We start from the raw sequence: 12,452 nt of genomic DNA on the forward strand, positions 1-12,452 counted from the left end.
CCTGCTTTTTCAAAAAAAAAAAAGCTTTCTCGTGTCAACATAAACAATAACACTAAGCCATTCTTTCCTAATGTGTTTCTTTTTTACATTTTAAAGTGACATGGATGACTTGTTTAGCTGCAACAGAGGAGAATCCCATCACAAAAATCTATATACCGCATTGATATTCCTTTGAAAAATCTTATTCCTATTTTCCAAGGGCCACATCCTCAGCTGGTGTAAATGGATGCATCTGAGGATCTGGACCAAAGGGATTTAAGAAAGATTTAGTTGGTTCAGGTCAGACACTTTCATAGCTATTGGTGTGGAGCTGATTTTAAGGTTTGTTCGTCTAGAAAATGCAATAGTTCTACTGCTACCATCAATAGAACCCATTTAAAAATTCACCCTGTTCCTTTCGGAGTCTTGTTTGGGTTTTTGTTTTTCAAAATAGGCCTTCATTAGGGAATGTATTTTTACAGGGTCTGCCCGTGCGTGCAGTAGGTTAGGTGTGGGGTGAGTGGGTGTAGTAGACTGAAGGAGGAAGTGCAGCAGTGACTGTGCGTGAAAGTTCCTGAACCCCCAACTCCCAACCTGTTGGTCACTAGAGTGGGCCCTTCCCTGAAGATCTTGGAATCTAATGTTCATAGAATCATAGAACCAGAGGGTAAGAAGGGATCATCTAATCTAACCCCCTGCCAAGGTGCAAGATTTTAGACATAACAGGTCATGTTCCTTAGCATGTCTGTCTGTCGCACCCTGTGATTGCAGCTTGTGTAGACATACGTGAACTAGCTTTAATATAGCTAGCTCAGGTGATGGAGCATACTTTCGTGTGAGTTAGCTGCCCGAGTGATTGTGCAGGGTTCTGAGTTGGCCTGTACTACGCATGCCCACAGCTTCACTGCTCCATTACCTGAGCTAGCTAGATTAAAGCTAGCCTCGGATCTATCCCTACGAGCTGCACTCACACCCAGTGATTGCAGTGTAGCCGCACTCAGTGTAGCACGACTAGTAGAATTGACTGCTTAAAGCTAAGCACATCCAGGTAAATTTTTTCAGGATTAAGTTAGCAGATGAGTTGAATACTTCACAAAATGTTATAGGTGGTAATTGAACAAGTAAATAATCAGATTCAGTCAGTCAACGTTAATGCCCATAATTTAGCACTATGCTGGTTGTTCATTGTTTACTTGGTGTGTAGAAATGTCAGTATGTAATGTACCTGCCTGTGTATTTCCTGGTTGAGAAATAAATCCACAGTAGTATATGGTAGGGATTAAGCGTGAAATACATATATTGTATTTTATTTTATTTTTTATTTTATTTTTTTTAAGAAATTCCCAGCCCCCCACAAGTAATACAGCCACCTGAAACAGCTGAAGACACTAAGTAAGCATTATGTTTCTTTATCCTTTTGTTTACTTCATAGCTAACTGAAAAGTTAACACTTTTGTTGAATGGTTAGAGAAGAGGGGCCAGTAGGCAGGGCTTCTGGGTTCCATTCTGAATTCTGCCATGGATTCATTGTGCAACTTTGGGGAAAGCACTGATCCATTTTATAAACTTGGTAAAGAGAGGTTATGATGCTTACTCCATCACTTCATGGATGAAAGTGACATGCAAAGTTCTCACATTTTCTGACCATTTCGAATGATTAAAAACAAAGAAGAGGTTGCCCACAGAAAATTTTTTTTAAAAAAATCAATTTTTCATCAAAATTTTCCACAGAAAATTTACGGTTTACTGAAAAAATGTTGGCCAAAACCTAAACTATTTGTTTGTGGCTGAAATATTTCTTTTTACAGGCATTTGGGGTGTTTTGTTTTGTTGACTGCAACAAAAAAAACTGTTAATTGAAAAACCAACTTGCTATCAAACAGTTTCAACATAATATCTTTGGCCAGTCTTACCTTTAACTTACATTAAGGCTGCCTCCCTGGGCCGCCACTTCCCACCCATGCTCTTGCCAAAGTCTTACAGTTTTTTGCCTCACAGTAGTTAAGCAAAAGATGATGATGATGATTGAACCATCAGCTCAGGTTTTTTTCCTCCAGTAGAAGGTTTCTGCAGCACCCTTCTCCAGGGGCTCTCGGTAGATCTCTCTCTCTCTCTCTCCCTCACTCCCTGCCCTTTCAGGTGCCTTCTGAGATGCCTGGGGTCAACCTCCAGCTGAAACATTCTCTGCAGGTGTGGCTGGGTGGGGGGTCTCCTCTGCCCAGAGTTGCTCCTTCCCCTTCAGTTCCAGTGTGGATTTTATATACCCCATCACAGCTAATTAAAATGAAAGGTTAACAAACTGGTGACTCGTGGGAAGTGGGATGAGCTGGTTGTGTGACTGCTGCTGGCTTCAATGTACCTTTTGGGTGCCCCAGGGGAGATCAGATAAGTCCAGTCAAATGGACCTTGCAGGATTTTAGGATATACAGAGCATGGTATGTCTGGCTCTAAGCATGCTTTGGGATCTGGATTGTAAAGATCACAGCCTTTGGGCGGATCACTGTTCATCGTCTTTGGGAGTTAATAACATGATAGCCAATATTCCATATTGCTCTGTCAACGTAGGTGCATCTGCACTAAGAACATTAGATTGCCTGGTACAGCAATGGTGCCTCTGTACTGCTGCTAAACTGTTGACCATGTCATGAAAACCTATTCAAATCCTACCTGCCCTCAGTTATCACTGGTGCTACTACTTGTCCAGATGTTCCCTTGCTGGCTGTTGCTGTAGCAACAGGCCCTTCTTCTTCTAGTATAGACAAGGGCTTAGTGATGGTTCAGTTGTACATCGGAAATAGTCTTCTGAAGTTCCCTGCCTGCTAACTGGAGAATAGAGCGCCCTCCTCTGATGTGGTATGTTAGTAGATACACTTTGGTTCCCTTCTCAATTCTGTTGGTGGTGCTGAAAATCTAAACAGCAGCCCAGCTTCCTAGCCGGAGTCCATATGCCATCATATTTTCATTGTAAACCCATTTTCTCTTGATAGTGCTGATGAACAGCTGGACATAGAGGGGGCTGAAGAACCTGATGCAGAGGTATGCTTGTGAGTGAAATGGACCACCTCTCTCTTTGTCCACTCTCCATACGCAGTCACAAAGGCTGTATTAAAAGCTAAATAGCAGGGCTGTGGTCTTCAGGATATGACTACTGAAATCAGCATTGCTTTATTGTGTAATGAAATAGAGGTCTGTGCTACAAAATATCTCCTTTAATAACCCACCTTTCATGCTACAACTGGGTTGCAAACACAAACAACTTAGGCTGCAAACACTTCAGTATTTTTACTTGGCTACATCTAACTTGCCTGCATGTTAGCTATACCCTTTCCAATTGTACTAAGGAGCTCTTTTGTTGTTCGCTCACTTCTCAATAAATTGGAAGGACTATTTGGTGCCAGTACCAGGGTTGTAGTTTTCATCTAGAAAAAGCCTTTGATTGCAGTGATTGTTGGAGGTGCATTTGGGGTGGTTGTTTTTGTTTTTAATTTTTTAAAAACATTTTTGTAAAACAACTCTTTTAAATCTGCATGTCATATCTATGCAGTTAAATCCGAGACTTCCAATAAACAGTCAGATTAGCTTATGGCTCCAATCCAGCAAAGTGCATATTTAACTTTTAAGCAAGTGGGTAGTCCCATAGACTTCACTGGGATGGCTGCTCTGCTTAAACACGTGCTTAAGTGCTTTGCTGGATCAGGAAGTAAAAGTGGATTGCTGTAGGGCTGGGCGAGCCAGTTTTTGTTACAGGCTTTAATCCAGTGACCATTGTCTTCAATGAGAGTCCTTCAATTGACTTCACTGGGCCTTAGATCTGGCCCCAGATGAGAATCTCGCTTCCAACTCAAATGGAACGTGGTCTTGAAGTTTGAAGAAGCTTTTGGTTCCCCTTTTTGAAAATCAACTTTATATTTTCATTTGCAGAATTCGGGTCAAATCCTGAGAGGTGCTGAGTACCTACAACTCCCACAAAAGTCCATGTCTAGTTCCAAGTGCTCAGCACCATATGGGATCGAGCCCCCTAGCTCCAGCCAGAAGTGCTGAGATACCATGAGAGAGGTTGTTCTCGCAGCCTTCCCAGCTGCACTTTACAGCCTTGGGAGGTTAAGATCAGCCTTTAGATTTCTGGGTACTTAACCAGATCAAACCCACAAGCTGAACCCTTTGAGGTTCTCCCATCATTAATCATCTTTGGGGTTTGTTGGCTGGAGGAATACAAATATAGAGTGGGCTAAGAGCTCAGTTACCAACCACCAGGTGGGACTCCAGTGTAACTGTTGTTCCTCTCCCCACCCACCCCCTCTTCTGATTTGCAAACAGGTCGAAGAGCAAGAGACGAATAAATCGGAACCGGAGGACGACGAGGACGAGTTAGATGACTTGCCCAGCAAGCGGCCACATTGGAAAGGGGTGATCTCTCGCAAGGCCAGCCAGACCAGCGTCTACCTGCAGGAGTGGGATATTCCCTTTGAACAGATTGAGCTGGGGGAACCCATTGGCCAAGGGCGATGGGGGAAGGTTTACAGGGGGAAATGGCACGGAGAGGTGGCAATCAGGCTGTTGGAGATCGATGGGAACAATCAGGACCATCTCAAACTCTTTAAGAAGGAGGTGATGAATTACAGGCAGACCCGACATGAGAACGTGGTGCTCTTCATGGGGGCGTGCATGCACCCCCCTCATTTAGCCATTATTACCAGGTGAGGACATAGAATTTCACCACAGCACTGCTATGACTTTCATAGGGCTCTTACTGCAGATCAGAAAGCAGATGTAATGTGTAAGGCTCTGGGTTGGGAGCAATGGAGACAAACATCACCTCTCCACAGGCAGGTAAAGCAAGAGCAGTAGTAGCATATGGTTCCAGCACCCTGCCCTGCCAAAGCAGCGACTCCATGTGTGGGAAGGACTGGTGGTTGTCCAAGCTTGATGCTTAGTCACTCTTTGACATCTCTGCTGACCGAAAGGTCTAGCAAAGTACTATTTAAAGCAGGTCAGGCTACCACAGTCTGGCCTTCTGTGTAATTTGGAAAAGAAGTGGTGTAATTTATTTTTTCTCCCATCTAGGGAGCACACTCTTAAAAACAGAAATGTTCTAAGAGTCAGTACAAGGACCTGATCCGTTTACAAAATGCTATCATATGAGCTGTCCTTTTTGTTCCGCTTCTAACCAAACTTAGGGAAGACTCTTGGCAAATCAAGAAACAGGAAAAAGAAGTAGTTACCTTTCTCTTGCTCTCATGATTTTTAGCGATTTGTGTACAGTACATGCTTAGTTTATGCCTGGTTTTCATTTACGCTGCTCCAGAAGTTGCAAAGAGGCCTGAAAGTGGCAGTGCCTTAAAGTGGGCATTTACACTCAAAGTAGTGTAAAGCGGCCTATTGTAAATGAGAATCAGGCCCATTTACATTTTCTAGACACTCTCTCTCTTTTGTGGGGGAGGGTCCTGTGTTATGAAACCCTGCCATCAACATCATATGAAACTGACAGATCGAGCACTTTCAAGTCTAGATATATATTTTTCCCCAAGGGAAGGAAGGTGAATGTTTAGGAACTTGCATTTTTCACCACATTGTCTCCTCTTTTTCCCCTCCCCCCATCCTCCTCCCCTTTTCTTTGTAGCTTTTGCAAAGGAAGGACGCTTCACTCATTTGTAAGGGATCCCAAGGTATCTCTGGATATTAACAAAACCAGGCAGATTGCTCAAGAAATCCTTAAGGTAAGAGAGAGAACACTAGGTGAATGGAAGAGGTTGTTGGTTTCAGAACTAAAACTTTCTGGTAGCTTTTGAGCTGGGCATCATATTTGCAGTGACATTCCAAATCCTGTGGAATTCGGGAAGTCAAAACCCTGGATCAGGTTTGTCCAGAACTTCGCTGATGCCTGCAATTCATTTTGAGTAAAGCTTGTGGCTGATTGCTCTGTTTTAAGCCTCGTCTACATTTAGAGTTTGCCTTGATTTCAGCCACCAGCATAGCTTCATCAGTGCAAGCTGCTATTTGACAATGGGGGCAGATACTCAGCTAGAGTAAATGGTCATAGCTCCATTGAAGCTCATGGCCATCAATGAAGCTATGTCAATTTACCCCAAATGAGGATCTGCCCCCTGGGGCTTATCCCACTTTTGAAATCAGGGCAAGTAGCACCAGCACAAATTGCAGCCAATTGCACCTTACCCTGACTACACTACGTGCTTGCAGAAGGTAGCTACACCAGTGGCTGTAACTGGGGTGAATTGCCAGTGTGGATGAAGTCTGTGATAAGAGTTCTGCTATAATAAGAGGAAGAAACTCTCTTTGAATGTCCAGGCGCTGCCTCATTAAGTCATGTAAGAGACACACCATTATGCTAATGTATAAGAAGTGATCATAACCCTGCTCTGGTATTCCTTTAAGTACAGTGCTGTGTTTTTGCAACAGACCTCTCCTCTACTGTTTGGAATGCAGATCATCAAAGCCAGTGTTATGTTTCTGCGCTTTTCTATGCTGGACTAATCTCACATCCTGCTTCTCATGAGTTAATAATTGCAAGGCATGCCAAATGCAAGGCTCTCTTTGGTTTTCTCTGTCATCTAGTCTATTCCTTGGGGCTGCTCAAGTTTACTGGCTGTTTTACTACAAATGCAGAGTGGTCCTTCTAGCATAAGAATGACCTTTTTCCTCTTGGGCAGACGACTCTTCCAGTTGACCAGGAAACTCCCAGTGTTTATGGATTCTGTGAGGCGTTTTTATAGGACAATGCATGGGGCTGTGACTCAGGCAGCCCGCTTTCTGTTCCAGACTCTGCCCCAAGGCTGCCGTGTGACCTCGGGCAAGTTGCTTATTAACTTCCTCAATGGCTCTGATGAAAGCTTTCGAAATGTAGCCAGATATGCTGGACTGTAGGGATGGCAAGCTCAGCTTGGGGGAGGGGGTTGAATTCTTTCTGTAATTCTGATCCGTGGGCTGGGGGATAAACTCAAGGCTATATCCTTGCTTCCCTCAATCCACGTTGGATCTCCCGTTGGTTTCAAAGGAAGGCTGGCCCAAAGATCATGGCTTTGTAGATAAACACCTAAAGCTCTTATTTAATGATATTGACTGTCCCATTCAGTATCACTCAATGGGGAAAATGTGTTCAGCTTGAACCACCGCAATTTCTGCCCTCTTCTTTTGCTTTCTTCCCTATCCTCCTTTGTTTCTCTTCTCCCCCCTCCCCCCCCCCCCCCCCCCCCCCCGCTTCTCTACCTGCACCTCTCCTCCTTTCTCCCTTCTGGATCTTCTACTCCAAGTCTCTCTGGGTTTCACTCTCACCCACTTTCCCATCCCATCTGCTAAAATGGTCGTGATAGTGACGTCTGTTGTTAGGTTTAGGTCTCAACATCTCAGTGGCCTGGAAGTTCACGCCTCTCAGAGCAGTTGTTTCTGGCAGTCTGTCTGTGTGTCTCAGTGGCCTTGTCTACGCTCAACTTTTTTTGGGATGGACTTCATCTGAGTAGGGAAGGAAATAGACTTCTAGGATCAAGGCTGGCACAACTGATAAAGAGATCTTTAAACTAGGAATTAGGGGGAGATGGTTGGGAGATGTCCAGGTAATCTCCACGCCAGATTTTAGCATTAAGAGGGAAGAAGACTAAGTAAGAAAGGATACAGCCATGGGTAGGAGAATGTATATAAGGAGCGAGGGCGGTGTGGATACTAGTCTAATAGGTTATACTGGCTGTAGAATGACTGTGCCTAATAGGGTACAAAATGTGAGCGAAGCCAAACAGCAAAAATTAAGATGTTTGTACACCAATGCGAGGAGCCTAGGTAACAAAATGGAGGAACTAGAGCTACTGGTGCAGGAAGTGAAACCAGATATTATAGGGATAACAGAAACATGGTGGAATAGTAGTCATGACTGGACTACAGGTATTGAAGGGTATGTGCTGATTAGGAAAGACAGAAACAAAGGTAAAGGTGGTGGAGTAGCATTGTATATCAGTGATGAGGTAGAATGTAAAGAAATAAGAAGCGATGCAATGGATAAGACAGAGTCCGTCTGGGCAAAAATTACATTGGGGAAGATAACAACTAGTAAAGCCTCTCCTACGATAGTGCTTGGGGTGTGCTATAGACCTCCGGGATCTAATTTGGATATGGATAGAGCCCTTTTTAATGTTTTTAGTAAAGTAAATACTAATGGAAACTGCGTGATCATGGGAGACTAACTTCCCAGATATAGACTGGAGGACCAGTGCTAGTAATAATAATAGGGCTCAGATTTTCCTAGATGTGATAGCTGATGGATTCATTCATCAAGTAGTTGCTGAACCGACTAGAGGGGATGCCATTTTAGATTTAATTTTGCTGAGTAGCAAGGATCTCATAGAAGAAATGGTTGTAGGGGACAATCTTGGCTCAAGTGGTCATGAGCTAATTCAGTTCAAACTAAGTGGAAGGATTTAACAAAAATAAATCTGCAATAGAGTTTTTGATTTCAAAAGGGCTGACTTTCAAAAATTAAGGAAATTAGTTAGGGAAGTGGATTGGACTGAAGAACTTATGGATCTAAAGGTAGAGGAGGAGTTGGACCTTGCAAAGGGAATTAAAACGAATAGTAAAAGGTTCTATAGCCATATAAATAAGAAGAAAACTAAGAAAGAAGAAGTGGGGCCGCTAAACACTGAGGATGGAGTGGAGGTTAAAGATAATCTAGGTATGGCCCAATATCTAAACAAATACTTTGCCTCAGTCTTTAATAAGGCTAAAGAGGATCTTAGGGATAATGGTAGCATGACAAATGGGAATGAGGATATGGAGGTAGATATTACCATATCTGAGGCAGAAGCGAAACTCAAACAGCTTAATGGGACTAAATCGGGGGGCCCAGATAATCTTCATCCAAGAATATTAAAGGAATTGGCACCTGAAATTGCAAGCCCATTAGCAAGAATTTTTAATGAATTTGTAAACTCGGGAGTAGTACCGAATGATTGGAGAATTGCTAATATAGTTCCTATTTTTAAGAAAGGAAAAAAAAGTGATCCGGGTAACTACAGGCCAGTTAGTTTGACATCTGTAGTATGCAAGGTCCTGGAAAAAATTTTGAAGGAGAAATTAGTTAAGGACATTGAAGTCAATGGTAAATGGAACAAAATACAACATGGTTTTACAAAAGGTAGATCGTGCCAAACCAACCTAATCTCCTTTTTTGAAAAGGTAACAGATTTTTTAGATAAAGGAAATGCAGTGGATCTAATTTACTTAGATTTCAGTAAGGCATTTGATACCGTGCCACATGGGGAATTATTAGTTAAATTGGAGAAGATGGGGATCAATATGAACATCAAAAGGTGGATAAGGAATTGGTTAAAGGGGAGACTGCAACGGGTCCTACTGAAAGGCGAACTGTCAGGCTGGAGGGAGGTTACCAGTGGAGTTCCTCAGGGATCGGTTTTGGGACCAATCTTATTTAATCTTTTTATTACTGACCTTGGCACAAAAAGTGGTAGTGTGCTAATAAAGTTTGCAGATGATACAAAGCTGGGAGGTATTGCCAATTCAGAGAAGGATCGGGATATTATACAGGAGGATCTGGATGACCTTGTAAACTGGAGTAATAGCAATAGGATGAAATTTAATAGTGAGAAGTGTAAGGTTATGCGTTTAGGGATTAATAAGAAGAATTTTAGTTACAAGTTGGGGACGCATCAATTAGAAGTAACGGAAGAGGAGAAGGACCTTGGAGTATTGGTTGATCATAGGATGACTGAGCTGCCAATGTGATACGGCTGTGAAAAAAGCTAATGCGGTTTTGGGATGCATCAGGAGAGGCATTTCCAGTAGGGATAAGGAGGTTTTAGTACCATTATACAAGGCACTGGTGAGACCTCACCTAGAATACTGTGTGCAGTTCTGGTCTCCCATGTTTAAAAAGGATGAATTCAAGCTGGAGCAGGTACAGAGAAGGGCTACTAGGATGATCGGAGGAATGGAAAACTTGTCTTATGAAAGGAGACTTAAGGAGCTTGGCTTGTTTAGCCTAACTAAAAGAAGGAAGAGGGGAGATATGATTGCTCTCTATAAATATATCAGAGGGATAAATACAGGAGAGGGAGAGGAATTATTTCAGCTCAGCACCAATGTGGACACAAGAACAAATAGGTATAAACTGGCCACCAGGAAGTTTAGACTTGAAATCAGACCAAGGTTTCTAACCATCAGAGGAGTGAAGTTTTGGAATAGCCTTCCAAGGGAAGCAGTGGGGGCAAAAGATCTATCTGGTTTTAAGATTCTACTCAATAAGTTTATGGAGGAGATGGTATAATGGGATTTTGGTAAGTAATTGATCTTTAAATATTCAGGGTAAATGGGACTAATCCCCTGAGATGGGATATTAGATGGATGGGATCTGAGTTACCCAGGAAAGAATTTTCTGTAGTATCTGGCTGGTGAATCTTGCCCATATGCTCAGGGTTTAGTTGATTGCCATATTTGGGGTCAGGAAGTAATTTTCCTCCAGGGCAGATTGGAGAGGCCCTGGAGGTTTTTCGCCTTCCTCTGTAGCATGGGGCATGGGTGACTTGGGGGAGGCTTCTCTGCTCCTTGAAGTCTTTAAACCATGATTTAAGGACTTCAATAGCTCAGACATAGGTGAGGTTTTTCGTAGGAGTGGGTGGGTGAGATTCTGTGGCCTGCGCTGTGCAGGAGGTCTGACTAGATGATCAGAATGGTCCCTTCTGACCTTAGTATCTATGAATCTATTTTGACCTCTCTCACCCTTGCACCTAACTTCTGCAGAATCTGAATGGTGAGCCATATCGGGTGCGTGCAGGCAGCAGGTGGCAGCAATCCTCCGAGCCCGACTCTGTAGACTCGGGTTGACGAGGCTGACGCTACCACACTGAAAATAGCTGTGTACACTGTGCTTTTTACCTTGCCGCCCAGGCTGGAGCTCGCCGTCTGAAACCTAGCAAGGGGAGTAGCATCTTCAGTTATTTTTAGCGCTGTAACGCAAGCCCAAATCTGTCAACCCTGGCTCAAAGGCTCACTGCACAGACCTACCCAGTGATGCATCAAGTGGGCTGGATTGGGCCTGCGGGCTGGGCATTTGACACGCCTCCTGTTCTCCTTTCTGCTGCTGAAGCCCACAACGAAAGTACTGCTCCATTTCCTAATGTGCTAGGTATGCTTGTTTTGTCTCTGCTAGTGTCGGCCTGGGCTCAGGAAGGCAGCTCACTGGCATCCGATTTGCTGATGGAAGCTGGATAACAAGTGCACATAGGCAGATGTCCCTGGCAGTGAATGAGCCAGATGCTTTTTCCACAGCACATTGCAGGCAGTGCCTCATTGTGGGCATAGAGGCTGCGTAGCTGGAGAGGGAAGTTTCAGTCTCTGCTCTGCAGCAACCCAGCAATATGTTATGGCATGAGCTTTGGCCCACGGGCAGGAACGTGGACTGGTATTAGGTACTCAAAGTAAATGATGAGGCTGCAGGAACTGGAAATCTATTCCCATCCCTCCTCTTCCCCCACTAACCTGCTGATCTGCATCCTTTCCCAACCCCCTGTAGGGTACCAAGATTGTCAAAGCGCAGAACCAGAAGCCCTAGCGGGGCTGAGTTGTGAAGGGGAAGGGGGTCTGGGAGCTGGGTAGCACATTAGCCTCAGATGACGGGTGCAATTCCCTGCTCTCCCACAGACTTCCTGTAAGTGACCCAGGCTCCCTGAGCCTCCCATCTGGAAACAGGTGATGATAGATCTGCCCTACCTCACAGAGGTGGCGTGAGGATAAATCTGTTAAAAGAATGTCACATACAACCAGGTCACATGGAAATGGGGGTTGTGTAAGGTAGGGTTACAGCCACGTGTGTCAATCTTTTCCAGGGCATGGGGTATCTTCATGCAAAGGGGATTGTGCATAAAGATTTGAAGTCCAAGAATGTCTTCTATGACAATGGCAAAGTGGTGATCACAGACTTTGGACTATTCGGTATTTCGGGTGTGGTTCAGGAGGGAAGGTAAGTTGAGGGTTAACGTCGCTAGTCCATTTCTGAAACAAGCAATGGTGACCAAGTAGACAAGGGGCCAGATTCTGATCTCCATTACACTGGTGTAAATCAAGAGAAATGATTTGCTTTAACAGATATAGACACCTAACTTTAGACACCCAGGTTTGAAAAGTGGTGTGTGTGTGTGTCTAACTGTCATGCTAAGGCACTCTGGCAAAATAAAGGGGTCTTAAAGCAGGAGAAAGGGGCCCCTCGGAAATACCCCTTCCCAGACGCCCTTCCAGCACGTATAGAGTTGACATAAGGGGTACCAGCTATGCCTCCTAGCTCTTAGTGTTCAAGGCAAAAGAAGGGATGTGTGGTCAGAATTCATTACACTACATCCCTCCCCTGTTTCCCAGGTCTATGGGGGACCATGGGAATTAGTATAAGATAGAGCAGCTTCCAGGTTGCCCTAAATTGCATCAGGGGCTGACCAGGCCCCTGCACAGCCTCCGAACAT

General features: G+C 44.0%; 1 protein-coding gene across 12 annotated transcripts in view; it reads left to right on the forward strand.

The window, feature by feature from the left end:
• The window catches only part of KSR1 (kinase suppressor of ras 1), a 125,803-nt gene that overhangs the window by 96,893 nt on the left and 16,458 nt on the right, over nt 1-12,452 (forward strand). For all 12 annotated transcript variants that reach the window (XR_006276281.1, XR_006276282.1, XR_006276284.1 and 9 more), the window contains 5 exons: nt 1,317-1,371; nt 2,967-3,015; nt 4,297-4,676; nt 5,600-5,696; nt 11,826-11,959. Coding sequence is in view for 4 of the 12 variants with exons in the window: in XM_038375680.2 (XP_038231608.1) it covers nt 1,317-1,371; nt 2,967-3,015; nt 4,297-4,676; nt 5,600-5,696; nt 11,826-11,959 (715 nt within the window). In the remaining 8 variants the exon portion in view is untranslated. The remainder of the gene's footprint in view (nt 1-1,316; nt 1,372-2,966; nt 3,016-4,296; nt 4,677-5,599; nt 5,697-11,825; nt 11,960-12,452) is intronic.

The sequence above is a fragment of the Dermochelys coriacea genome, chromosome 17 (assembly GCF_009764565.3).
Source record: "Dermochelys coriacea isolate rDerCor1 chromosome 17, rDerCor1.pri.v4, whole genome shotgun sequence".
Taxonomy (NCBI): domain Eukaryota; kingdom Metazoa; phylum Chordata; order Testudines; family Dermochelyidae; genus Dermochelys; species Dermochelys coriacea.